The sequence below is a fragment of the Oncorhynchus mykiss genome, chromosome 12 (assembly GCF_013265735.2).
Source record: "Oncorhynchus mykiss isolate Arlee chromosome 12, USDA_OmykA_1.1, whole genome shotgun sequence".
Taxonomy (NCBI): Eukaryota; Metazoa; Chordata; class Actinopteri; order Salmoniformes; family Salmonidae; genus Oncorhynchus; species Oncorhynchus mykiss.
In genome coordinates this window covers 38,227,852-38,241,418 of record NC_048576.1, presented here as the reverse complement: position 1 = coordinate 38,241,418, position 13,567 = coordinate 38,227,852, and the positions used below count along the sequence as shown (strand labels likewise).

General features: G+C 41.2%; 1 protein-coding gene across 2 annotated transcripts; it reads right to left on the bottom strand.

Annotated features, from left to right (window-relative positions):
- Nucleotides 1-42: 42 nt before the first annotated feature.
- Nucleotides 43-9,682, bottom strand: prkrip1 (PRKR interacting protein 1). Of its 2 annotated transcripts, none has more exons than XM_036937514.1 (6): nt 9,491-9,682; nt 6,523-6,601; nt 6,127-6,227; nt 5,953-6,038; nt 5,778-5,842; nt 43-873 (listed from the first exon to the last, which is right to left on the bottom strand). In XM_036937514.1, the coding sequence occupies exons 1-6, from the start codon at nt 9,617-9,619 to the stop codon at nt 758-760; spliced, it is 576 nt and encodes a 191-aa protein (XP_036793409.1). In that variant the 5' UTR covers nt 9,620-9,682; the 3' UTR covers nt 43-757. The 2 variants fall into 2 exon arrangements, with proteins under 2 accessions (XP_036793409.1, XP_021479368.2); XM_021623693.2 differs by having other exon boundaries at nt 43-855; nt 9,491-9,679.
- Between the last annotated feature and the right edge of the window lie 3,885 nt (nt 9,683-13,567).

Below are 13,567 nucleotides of genomic sequence, written 5' to 3'. Positions count from 1 at the left end.
TCCAGAAGATTCTACAGGAGGAAAATACAGCAAATATAGGCCTTATTCTTCCCAGATGTTTATTAAAAATATATACACAAGTACAGTATAAAAAAAATAAACAAGTGAGCAATTATACTACCACACAAAAGAAAATGTTTCAAATGAGAAACACCTGTATCATTGCATTCATTAGGGCACACTGTAGCAAAAGGTTTTGCAACAGAAAACAAAAATATGTATTTCTTATAGGAGCATTTCAAGTTCATATTCCTCCCTGTTTTAGTCAGTTTTCCTCTGTTTGGTGCCTAATAAATGCGAAACCCAGCTTTGTCAACCTCAAATCACTGAATTGGAACAAGGTCCTCTAAAACCAGTGTTTCCCAACCCTGTTCCTTGAGTATCCCCAACAGTACATTTTATTGTAACCCTTGACAAGCACACCTGTTTCAACTTGTCAACTAATCGTCAAGCCCTCAATGAGTTGAATGAGGTGTGTTTGTCCAGGGCTACAACAAAAAATGTGTACTGTTGGCGGTACCCGAGGACCAGGGCCAGGTAACACTGCTCTAAACTACAAACACGAGTTTGGAATAATGTCAGTTCCCTAACAGAGGCTCATCTCCCTTTGTTCTCTCTCAGATGTCTATGGAGTTCATGACATTGATAAAAGCTGGGCTGTGTTGCTCAGCTGTGTTGATTTCTAAACAGGTATTAGATATTGACCCCCCTGTTCAATTTCTTCCTGAAGTGTGTCTCATGACCCGGTGGCAGGCATTCACCTCTTCCCCATGACGAAGCTGGGCGCCTCTGCATCATCCTCAGCCTCCCTCTCCTGGTCGTCCTCTTCACCGCTGGAGGAGGACTTCTCAGAATCTGAACAGAGGGTACAATCTAAAAATCAGTCTCTTCTGCCATAACTTATTACCTTTACCATTTTCCACTAAGAAACTGTACTGGGCCGGGTTTAGTGTTCAATCTAAGTTGTTTTCCAAAACCATTGCTACCAATGTTGCACTTAAATGCTAGTAATCTAACAAATGCATCAGACCACTCATAGAAGTGTCTTTGGATTATATGTTTCCCCTCCCGCGTCACTTTACACCATAAAGGTAAAAAGAGGGCTCTAGAGGAGTTATATCCATTTTGGCATGGACATTATCATTGAGGGCTTCTGCCATTTTAATGTCAACTGGGTGGGGATTCCTATGGGTTGGGAGTAATGTTCCCCAAAGAAATGCTGTTCATTGTAAGCCTACATTCCATAAGACTTCAAAAAAACATGCAGGCCTTGAAAAAAAACATGCAGGCCTTGACATTAACCTGTTTATCCACTTGTCCTTCAGACAAGGAGGCGACTGAAAACACTGCCACTATAAGTGCCTTTCAAAGTGCCTAGAAATGTACACGTTCTGTGCTCTTGTAGGAAGCAATCATTCCCCTATTGCTGGCTACAAATTATAAAACTGTGCTAACAACTAACTAGCAAAGGACATGAACAAAATGTGCAAACGTGGCTACATGCCGCTCTCGCTTTAAACTCAAAACAAGCGTATCTACTCACTACCACTCATGCTGTAAACACAGTCTAGTTAAAAGTAAATGGCACAGATCCATATGAAAATGGTCTATTTGCATATAGGCCTACTGCAGCTCTAATTGGTTATGCCCCACCGGTCTGTGTAGAGTACAGGCTGAGTTGTGTGTACCAATGCAATAGAATCCATCTCTGATAAGTTCTGCCTACAACAAAATCTCTTGCATAGTTCCTTTTGTTGTTTCGGTATGTTGCATATAAAATGGATAATATTGCATTGATTCGATCACAATTTCCACAGTAAAGGGAAATGTTGATAGTGTAAACAGGGAAAACTGTAGAACAGTGGTCACCAACCTTTTAAGATCACAGAGTTAAAATGCAATTTTAACTGGATTTGGGGTTTGAGAAGTCAATGAGAGAAGTGAAAAAATATATTGAAGCCAATGTCTTAAGTATTTGAACATGTTATTACTCCAACTTCATGAAAAGTGACAAACTGACACGTTTTCCCCCCCGTCAAAAACAACTATTGAAAGCAGTCCCTTCTGATTTGACGGCCTGCATATGCGCAGTTCGGTGCAAGACGAAGGTTGCTGTCTTTTATTCGTATTTACAGATGGCATACAAGTTTGTTGTAAAGGCACATGAATGTTCACATGTTCGAGAAGGCATTTGTTAAATTACGAGCCTAGTTGGTTTAACCACAGAAAAAGTCAGCAACCTTCCCGCTAGCCATGACTGGCTGAGATAAGTGGGCTGGACATGCCGAGAGATGAGTTTGGATTGCTGAGAGATGCCGAGAGATGAGCATATAGATGAGCATATAGCATGCTTCTGTCTATTTGAGCTGGTCAGTATGTCTAGGTAATCCTGTCTAATGCGGCTTTTTTATTTTTGTGTACTAAAACTACATAAGTGTTGCTCTCCACTTTCTGGAGGACTGAGTTTTTGAAAATCAGTGTAATTCAAATATGATAGCTAAGGAGATTGAGAAAACACCTGACTCCGGATTACATCTTCAAACTAAGGGCAACCATGGCATCCGACAGGAGACACGTCCAACCATGAATGATGTATATGGGTAAGATAGTCTAGCTAGCTACCTTTTCAGATATTACAAGTTTAAAATTGACAGAAAGAGCCATTTGCATGGCTAGCCTAATGTTGGCTAGCTAACATTGAACCTGGTTGGTTAATCACCTGCAGATTCAGGCAGAATAATAAAGTCATGAGTTACGATTGTTCATTGTTTAACTAGTTAAATTTAGCTAAATGTGTATGACATTATTATTCGTATCTCAGCTATTTGCTTGGCTAGCTATAGCCTAATGTTATCTAGCTTACATTAAACCTGGTTGGTTAGCTACATGCAGATTCATGATGGCCAGCACTCGTCTCAGTGTGCCAGAGAGCGCAGAATAACTGATGATTTACGAACGCTCAACACCCGTTGAATGTGGCCAGTGTCAGTAAACGTTGGCAAAAAAGTGTAATTAAATTGTTGCCAGCAGCACAGTTAGTCAACAACGCTCTGGATAACATCAAAATAGCCTAACCAGCTCTGCTAGCGTGAGTAAAATGGTTCGAATTCGGGATTTCTTATTATGTGTCTGGAAATAGCTAGCAAGCTAGCCAATGTTAGTCAGTTAGCTCGTCCAGTATACACTCAACGTGAAACGCTCTGAATTTGCGATCTGACAACACAGTTGCAGTCACCAACGCACTGAATAACGTAACAGCCTAGCCAGCTCTGCTAGGTCGAGTAATGTTCAGTGAGCTGTTCTCTCGCACTTAAAATGTCTGGAAACAGCTAGCAAGATAGCTTGGGTGCTTGACTGCTGTTAGTACATTAGGATCAACCCTTAAAGAGAAGGGTGGGACGGTGCAGAATCGGGGTACACAAAGGGCTCTCCAATAGTAGTACCAAAACATTCAAATTCCATTTTCTCAAAAGCAAAATGACTTTCCCCTTGTTCCTCAACTGTAGTGTATTATATAACATTTTGTAGCTCTGAGTCTCTGCTTTTATCCAATGTTAAAAAAAAATATATATATATATATATATATATATTTCAAGTTTTGCTACAACTGATTTGAGCCAGTCGGTCACAAATGTCCTCAATTAATCTAAACACAATATCCCATAATGACAAAGCAAAAACAGGTTTTTAGAAATGTTTGCAAATAGAAAACAGATTTTTATTTATTTTTAAACCTTTATTTAACTAGGCAAGTATGTTCTTATTCTTAATTACAATAACTGCCCAAGAACAGTTCAGGGGCTGAACAGATTTTTTACCTTGTCAACTCTGGGATTCGATCCACCAAACTTTTGGTTACTGGCCCAACGCTCTAACAACTAGGCCACCTGCCGAATTCATAACTATTCAAACCCTTTGCTAGGAGAATCAAAATTGAGCTCAGGTGCATCTTGTTTCCATTGATCATCCTTGAAGATGTTTCTACAACTTGGAGTCCACCTGTGGTAAATTCAATTGATTTGACATGATTTGAAAAGAAACACCTGTCTATACAAGGTCTCACAGTTCACAGTGTGTGTCAGAGCAAAACCAAGCCATGAGGTCAAAGGAATTGTCCGTAGAGCTCCGAGACAGGATTGTGTCGAGGCACAGATCTGGGGAAGGGTAATAAAAAATGTCTGCAGCATTGAAGGTCCCTAAGAACACAGTGGCCTCCATCATTATTAAATGGAAGAAGCTTGGAACCACCAAGACTCTTCCTAGAGCTGGCCGCCCGGCCAAATTGAGCAATAGGGTGAGAAGAGCCTTGGTCGGGAAGGTGACCGAGAACCCGAAGGTCACTGACAGAGCTCCAGAGATCCTCTGCGGAAAAGGTTGTCCTTCTGGAAGGTTCTCCCATCTCTGAAGCACCACCAATAAGGCCTTTATGGTAGAGTGGCCAGACGGAAGCCACTCCACAGTAAAAGGCACACGACAGCCCGCTTGGAGCTTGCCAAATAGACTGACCATGAAAAACAAGGTTCTCTGTTCTGATAAAACCAAGATTGAACTATTTGGCCTGAATGCCACATCTGGAGGAAACCTGGCACCATCCCTGCGGTGAAGCACGGTGGTGGCAGCATCGTGCTGTGGGGATGTTTTTCAGCAGCAGGGACTGAGAGACTAGTCAGGATCAAGGGAAAGATGAATGGAGCGAAGTACAAAGAGCTCCTTGATGTAAACCTGCTCCAGAGCGCTCAGTATCTCAGACTGGGTTGAAGGTTCACCTTACAACAAGACAACGACCCAAAGCATACAGCCAAGACAATGCAGGAGTGACTTCAGGACAAGTCTCAATGTCCTTGAGTGGCCCACCCAGAGACCGGACTTGAACCCGATCGAACATCTATGGAGAGACCTGAAAATAGCTGTGCAACAACACTCCCTATCCAACCTGACAGAGCTTGAGAAGATCTGCAGAGAAGAATGGTAGAAACTCCCCAAATACAGGCTATAGTCGCTGCCAAAGGTGCTTCAACAAAGTACTGAATAAAGGGTCTGAATACTTATGTAAATGTTATTAATCAGTTTTTGCTTTGTCATTATGAGGTAGATTGATGAGGGGAAAACAATTTAGTCAATTTTAGAATTAAGCCGTAACATAGCAAAATGTTGAAAAAGTCAAGGGTTCTGAATAATTTCCGAATGCACTGTAAAGTTACTTAAAAAGACAATTTACCTATTTTTTTAATCATATTTGACAACAATCACCTAAATAAAAGCTAGATGGGAGAATTTAAAATTCCAAAACAATGAATTTAGCAATATTGATTTTGTTATCATGTTTGAGCAAAATAAAGCATTAGCCATGGCAAAAGGTATAGAACTTAAGGAAATTAGCTTTAAAAACAGCAAAATCTTCTCTCAGCTTCATGGCAGAATATGTAGTCACAGGAAATCATATTTAAAACGGAAACATTTTTTCTCAGCTCCATGGATACATTTGTAGAATTGCAGGAAATTGGCTTAAAATTACAAAAATGTCTCTACACCGCCAAGATGGGGGTCTCTAAAATTCAGCAACACCGACAGGCTGACCATGCCCATTGCCACACCCTCAACTTAAGCCCCTTTCTGATCCAGAAAAACCCTGCTGAAGCATAATATGCGAGTACAATTTGGCTCCTGCACTGGCCATAGCAACACAAGTAGTGGACTTGCTCTTTCATCACACTTAAAGTCTGAAGTGAACATGTTTCAATGAAATCCATCACTTAAATATTATTTGTTTAATTTACCTTCAACGTTGTTGGCTTCCTGCTTGGCTTTCTTTGCCATAAGCTTCTTCTGCTTCAGCTTTTCCCTGAAATACACAAACGTGTAATGTAACAAACCAGCAAGTATAAAGTTTACAGCAGAGAATAAAAACTTTATAGATTTTATTTTTAGTGGGTCCTTGATTAATGTACCAACCTTTTCTTCCTGCGTTTGGCTGTTCTTTCATCAGCTACCTGTTGGTTATCTGACACCTTGTCAAGATAGTCCAAATCCATCTTTTGCTGCAAGAAAAAGGAAAGAGTTTATTGCTGAACCCCAGTGTTTAAAAGAAATTGGTTCCCAAGAGAAACGATAAGGTCAGCTGCCCACCTTCTCAGTCATCTTGTCCAGGAAGTCCTGTCTCTGATACTCTCGCCTGCGAAGGTGTCTGTACACATGGAACTCTCCACTGCCAGCCCCTGCACTGGAGCCTGGAGGAGGGGGAGATTCATTACACATCTCATCAGCGGGCTTAAAGTGATTTTATTAAAATCAACTCAGTAGTATGGGGTAAGATTTCCAGTGCCGGAACTGTGCCAACATGCCATTGCCTACCTAATAATGTGATAGTGTGTATGTGCGTAGATAACTAGTCTTGCAAGATAGATAACCATAATTCTTGCAGAGCTCGCTCGACTCGTTGGCAGCAAAAAAATTACTTGCCCATGCCCTTGCCAATTCACAAATTAATCCACCACAGGTATTTAGCTAAATTTGCAGGCTTACCCATCACATCCCGCACAAACTCCGGAGGAGCCCGAGGGTTCCATTCTTTTGGTCGGTCTGGGATAGGAGCAGGTTTATCCTACAAACATACATGAGTATTCATTTTTTCGACAATTAGCTAGCTAGTATTGTCACTCACTGTTCTAGCTTGCCTAATACAGACTTACCATGGTTACCCCATGGACATTCAGTCTGAATTAAGTTACCCTAAAAGTCTCTACAAGCCAGAATGTTGAATAAATTATATTTAAACTTACTTTAATGGTTGCCCATTCTGTTGGTCCTTTTGATGGAAGGAAGTGGTGATAAAATGTCCACAGGAAAGCATAATTAAATCAACTTTTCAAAGTGCTTCTTCTTTTATGGTATATTGGCGATCACACAATTTAATGTGCATCCTGCCACCTACTATGCAGGATGGAAACAGGATTCCCCCCAAAAAACTGAACTACCAGAAACAAAATATATACATTTTTAAATTAAACAACTTTTGTAAAAAATAAAAAAAACATCCCTATACAGGCTCATGGGGAACCTGGGAGTGTGGGTCTTCCAGCGCCAGTACCCCTTGCAAGTCTTCAGATGTAAAATCCTTGAGTCCCAAAAACATTTCTGCCACAGCCACAATAATGTCCAGTTTCCTCGACTTCCTTGAGACTTGTGCTGTACAGTTTAACTGTGGCAATGAACACAAAATCAATTTAACACACAGGGTCCCTTGTCTGGCAGCAAACATTTACTACAGGCTGTGGTGTATCCACTACCATATCTTCACTAGCATCACTTGTTTTCTCAATTCTTTTAAAATCGCCTCTGCATAGGAGATTCAATTGACCACTCTGACTTTTGCCACCTCAATTTCCTTCACTCTTACAGGGCATTCCAGGAACTCAGGATCATAATCCCCACCACAATTGCAACAACGTCATCCTTTTACACACCATTCTTCAGTATACTCTGTTCATCTGCACACACTTGAAACATGGCCAAATCCTTTTCAATTCTTACACTGCAGTGGTTTAGGGATGAAAGCCATTACGGCATATCTTACATAACCAAGGTTCACCTGTGTGGGTATTTGCTCTTTATCAAAAAACAACAGGACCGACAGACTTTCTTTTACTCCATTCACCCAGCGGGTCAGACTACGGGCACCAACCACATCAGGAATTCTCTTCAGGTATTCAACATGAACATACTTCGTCACCCCTGAGATGACTCCTTTGTTGTCCTGATTCTTTTGAGGCCCACTGCAATCTTCCTCTGCTCTTCAGAAATGTAATTAATCAAAATATTACCACTCCTGAGCTGTGTTGGAAAACTCATACTAACCATACTATTTGTGACTTAAATTGAGTATGTAGTATGCTTATTGGTCATAGTATGGAAAGAGTTAGTATGGCAAAATGTCCCAGATGTGGTCCTACATTCGCCAAAATACAAAGTATAAAAGCAATGGGCAACATTTCCGTGCTTTTAGGGCACTTAATGCAATTCTTCGGAAATGGGCGTGGCTTCACAACATTTTCAGATTTGTTGGCTCCGAGTACATCGAACTTGCCAGTATATCTACTTCATGCTAACAACCCAACGTTTATTGACTTGATTATTCACGTCATTCATAGCTTAGCTAAGTGGTATAGTCGTTCGGGTCTGTTCATAAATTCACTCTGAATATCTACTCCGATTTCAGAGCACTCTCGCCTGACTGCCAGAGGCAGAACGCAGAATAGCTGATGAATTTACAAACGATCGTTGGATGTGGCCGGTGTCAGTAAACATTGGCAAAAAAGCGTAATTAAATTGTTGCCAGCAGCACAGTTAGTCACCAACGCTCTGGATAACATGAAAACTGCCTAACCAACTCTGCTGGGGCGAGTAAAATGGTCAGAGTGAGGTGTTCTCTCATTTGTGTCTGGAAGTAGCTAGCCAACCTTAGCCAGTTAGCTTGGGTGCAGTTGAGGTCAGAACGCTCAGATCAACCCTACTCCTCCAGGAGCGAAACTCTCAGAATTTATGAACGGACAATCAACGCCCTGATGTAACAAACGCCCAAAGCACACTCTGGCACTCCAGATTGAATTTACAAACACACTCGAAGTCTAGCTAGTAATTTTATGCTAATAAGAGAGCAAGAGGTTGCATAGCAACATAATCAACTTCCTGTAGACAGGCGAAGCGCTGGTATGCTCAACTGAAAGGATACTGTTCGTTTACAGTATAATAAAATGAACTAATAATATATACTCATTAAGTATGTACTACACAGTAAGTTAGTATGGGTATTCGAACACAGCTCATGTCACTCTGACATTTTCGAAACCACAAACGGGTTTTCCACATATGCATCCGAACAAGAAGCAATTCATTATCATCTCCAATCTTAGACAAATTCATTTTCGTTCGTTTTCGATACTACTGTTGTCACTACTGACTTCCTGCTTAATTCGAACTCAGCATCCACTTCCGCCATATTCGTCACCTAACTAGTTCCCTGTCGCCCCCTACTAACGAAACCTTTTCAAAGCGCTGGTAGTGCATTCAAGTGCCTTATCACCTGAAACGGTTGCGCATGTAAATACATACACGTGTTTGCATTATTTTGGAAGTTTTGTGACAGGTGATATAAACCATTACCAGCGTTTGGAAAATGTGGTTTATTGATACTGTACTTTCCTGCGGATATTTTTCTCAAATTCCTACCAAAAAAAGGACAAACCGCACACACAAATGGCACAGTAACGTTACGTTGAAATACAATGGTATTCAGCATTATGGCTTGTGAGATGAATTTTTCCAAACAAATGAATGCCATCAATCTCAGACTGTGAATCAGGGAATGTTCTAGCTAACTATCTGCGTAAACAGAATCACTGCGTTTGGCGCTAACGTTAGCTAGCCTTGCTGGCTGTGGAGATAAACATGATCTATTTGATTATATCGTCAAATAACCTCCCCCGACACTTACAGGGTTTCTCATCAATCTCTCCAATTTAAGGCGCTGCTCCTCTGCCGGAGTTTTGGCTATAATCAAAGGTTGAGATTCCTTTCCTGACGGTTTCCCAGGTCGACCATCTTTTTCCCTGGTCGCCGACATCTTTCGAATATGATGTTTGTCTTCTTCTACATTGATTTGTACGTAAAATGTTTAGCTCCACCTAGCGTACTGGGGCTACATACTGAGTTATAAGGGGGTGCAAATGCTGGAAATTAAAAATTAGTATGAACAAAATTGGTGAGGTTATTATTTTACCTATGGTGTATTAGGCAAGCACTTGTAGAAAAACACAAATAACGATGTTCTTTCAAATGAAGGTAATGGATTTACCTTTCAGAATGTAATTCTAAAGAAGGCTCAGTACCTCATTGGGAAAGTTGCAATGCAGAGTTCTTGATGAGCCAGTAGGGGGCACTCCTCCCTCTAGTTTAAAGGATCGATCTGCATTTGCTACAACCATTTTTTTAAACTTATAAATTCATGATATTTATAAACTGGGTGGTTCGAGCCCTGAATGCTGATTGGCTGACAGCCGTGGTATATGAGACCATATACCATGGGTATGACAAAACATGTATTTTTACGGCTCTAATTACTTTGATAACCATTTTATTATAGCATTAAGGCACCTCTGAGGTTTGTGGTATGTGGCGAACTTAGCCGTGGTATATTGGCCATATTTGAAGAATATGAAGAATATATCTTATAAATGCCTCAAACTTAGTTCAACTGTCTTACCCTATCAGAACCTAAAATATAGGCTAAACTTGTTTTACTCCAATGTTTGTAAACAAAGTAAATGTAAACAAACACTGTATAGCCTCAAAACATGCTTCAAACTACATGGATGGTCAGTATTTGCATCCATAGATCTATCTATGAATTTGAGTGTTACATTTCTCCAGCCCCATCCCTCAGGTTTTTACCGAAACAGTGGCAGGGAAAATTCTTTGTTATTGTTTCAACCGCAAATTTCCCCTTTAAAGGAAAAATCTTGAGAGGCTTGGCTCGATTCTGCCTTGAGCAACAGAATCCACAGCTCTTGCGCAGTAAAAGTGGTATCACATTGTGACCAAGTAATCAACTCTCTTACTTGAACTAAGACACATTATTTCTTTATTGCTCATTGGGGAAAGAATTCCTAGTCAGTTGTACAACTGAATGTATTCAACTCAAATGTGTCTTCAGCATTTAACCCAACCTCTCTGAATCAGAGAGGTGCAGGTGGCTGCCATAATCAACATCCACGGCACCCAGGGAACAGTGGGTTAACTGCCTTGCTCTGGGGCAGAATGACATATTTTTAGCTTGTCAGCTCGGGTTTCAATCCAGCAACCTTTCAGTTACTGGCCCAACACTCTAACCACTAAGGCTACCTGTCGCCATTGCTTATCATGTAATGCTTGTTGGGCATGTTGGCATAAGAGGATGCATCACCAAGGAGAAGAGCGAGCTAAGGTTAGCCCTAACCCTCCCAAAAAAGTAAGAATATACATATAACTACATTTCTTTTCATAGCATTTTTTTTAACATTTACTGTAGCTTTCCTAGTCAGACTCTAAAGATGCTATAAATTAGCCTCAACATCAACATCATGCACATTGCTCAGTAAAGAGAAAACTAACCTCACGTATCCATACCAAAGCTGACACACAATCAATGGTCTGGTCTCGGTTATGAAAAACATACATCCACTAATGCAAAATGCTCTGAATGGTCAAAGCCACAGTGTTACAGAGAAAATGCTATTTCAAAAGGCTTACTTTCAGTCCCACAGAGAAAGGCAGTTCCGCAAAGCAAATAAGATACACATAAAAAATGCATCAACTCATAGCATTTTAATGCATTAGACTGGTTACATCCCAAACAGAAAGCAGTAGGGATAATTCCTCCCTCTGCACATCCACCTTAGGGAAAATATATTTATGGACAGTCATCCAGGCAGATATCAACACAATTGAACTCTCCATAGGCACACGTACACCATACACACTTACTGAGTGAGTGAGTGTATGTGTTTGTTCATGCCTGTGTTAGAGCATGTACGTGTGCTAAACAGGTTGAGGGAGGTCCAGAAGCAACAGGATGGATTCTCACAGTAAATCCTGTCTGAACTGGTTTGTGAAAGCGCTCATAGGCTCTCTTCATTAATGCCAGCCCATGTCTTAATAGGCTGTGGTAGCTCTCACAACAGCTCCCTGACTAAAGCAGACACTGCACTCACAAATCACCCCCAACTCTGTAACCTACTCCCCCCAACCTTCCAATGAGTTTCTCTCTAGGGCACTGGATTTTTTTGTTCATGCCACTCACCCTGCATGGGATTTTCTTGAGGCGTTGTGTGAGCTCTAGTCTTTAAAAAAAAATATATACATCTCCTTTATTTAACCAGGTAGGCCAGTTGAGAACAAGTTCTCATTTACAACTGTGACCTGGCCAAGATAAAGCAAAGCAGTGCGACACAAACAACAACACAGAGTTACACATGGGATAAACAAATGTACAGTCAATAGCACAATAGAAAAATCTGTATACAGTGTGTGCAAATGAAGTAAGGAGGTAAGGCAATAAATAGGCCAATAGTGGCGATTTAATTACACTTTAGCAATTTACACTGGAGTGAGATGTGCAGATGAGGATGTGCAAGTAGAAATACTGGTGCGCAAAAGAGCAGAAAAACAAAAACACATTTGGGGATGAGGTAGGTAGTTGGTTGGATGGGCTATTTACAGATGGCTGTGTACAGTTGCAGCGATCGGTAAGCTGCGCTGACAGCTGACCCTTAAAGTAAGTGAGGGAGATATGTCTCTAACTTCAGTGATTTTTGCAATTTGTTCCAGTCATTGGCAGCAGAGAACTGGAAGGAAAGGCGGCCAAAGAAGGTGTTGGCATTGGGGATGACCAGTGAAATATACCTGCTGGAGCATGTGCTATGTTGACCAATGAGCTGAGATAAGGCAGAGCTTTACCTAGCAAAGACTTATAGATGACCTGAAGCCAGTGGGTTTGGCGACAAATATGTAGCGAGGACCAGCCAACAAGAGCATACAGGTCACAGTGGTGTTGCGAAATAGGAAGCCGATTCTAGATTTAACTTTGGATTGGGGATGCTTAATGTGAGTCTGGAAGGAGAGTTTACAGTCTAGCTGTCACGGCCGTCAGAATGAGACCAAGGTGCAACGTGCTGAGCGTACATTTTCTTTATTTGTTAAAATGTCACCAACAAAACAAGAAAAAACTAAACGACCTTGAAGCTTACAAAGGCTATAAGTGCCCCTAACAAAGACAACTTCCCACAATGACAAAAGGGAAAAGGCTGCCTAAGTATGATTCCCAATCAGAGACAACGATAGACAGCTGTCCCTGATTGAGAACCATACCCAGCCAAAACATAGAAATACAAAAACATAGAAAACAGAACATAGAATGCCCACCCAAATCACACCCTGACCAAACTAAATAGAGATATAAAAAGGCTCTCTAAGGTCAGGGCGTGACACTAGCCAGACACCTAGGTATTTATAGTTGTCCACATATTCTAAGTCAGAACCGTCCACAGTAGTGATGCTAGTTGGGGAGGCGGGTGCGGTCAGCGATCGGTTGAAGGAAATGCATTTCGTTTTACTAGCATTTAAGAGCAGTTGGAGGCCAAGGAAGGAGTGTTGTATGGTATTGAAGCTCGTTTGGAGGTTTGTTAACACAGTGTCCAAAGAAGCGCCAGATGTATACAGAATGGTGTCGTCTGCGTAGAGGTGGATCAAAGAATCACCTGCAGCAAGAGCGACATCATTGATATATACAGAGAAAAGAGTTGGCCCGAGAATTGAACTCTGTAGCACCCCCATAGAGACTGCCAGAGGTCTGGACAACAGGGCCTCCGATTTGACACACTGAACTCTATCTGAGAAGTAGTTAGTGAACCAGGCGAGGCAGTCATTAGAGAAACCAAGGATGTTGAGTCTGCCGATAAGAATACGGTGATTGACAGAGCCGAAAGCCTTGACCAGGTCGATGAAGACGACTGCACAGTACTGTCTTTTATCGATG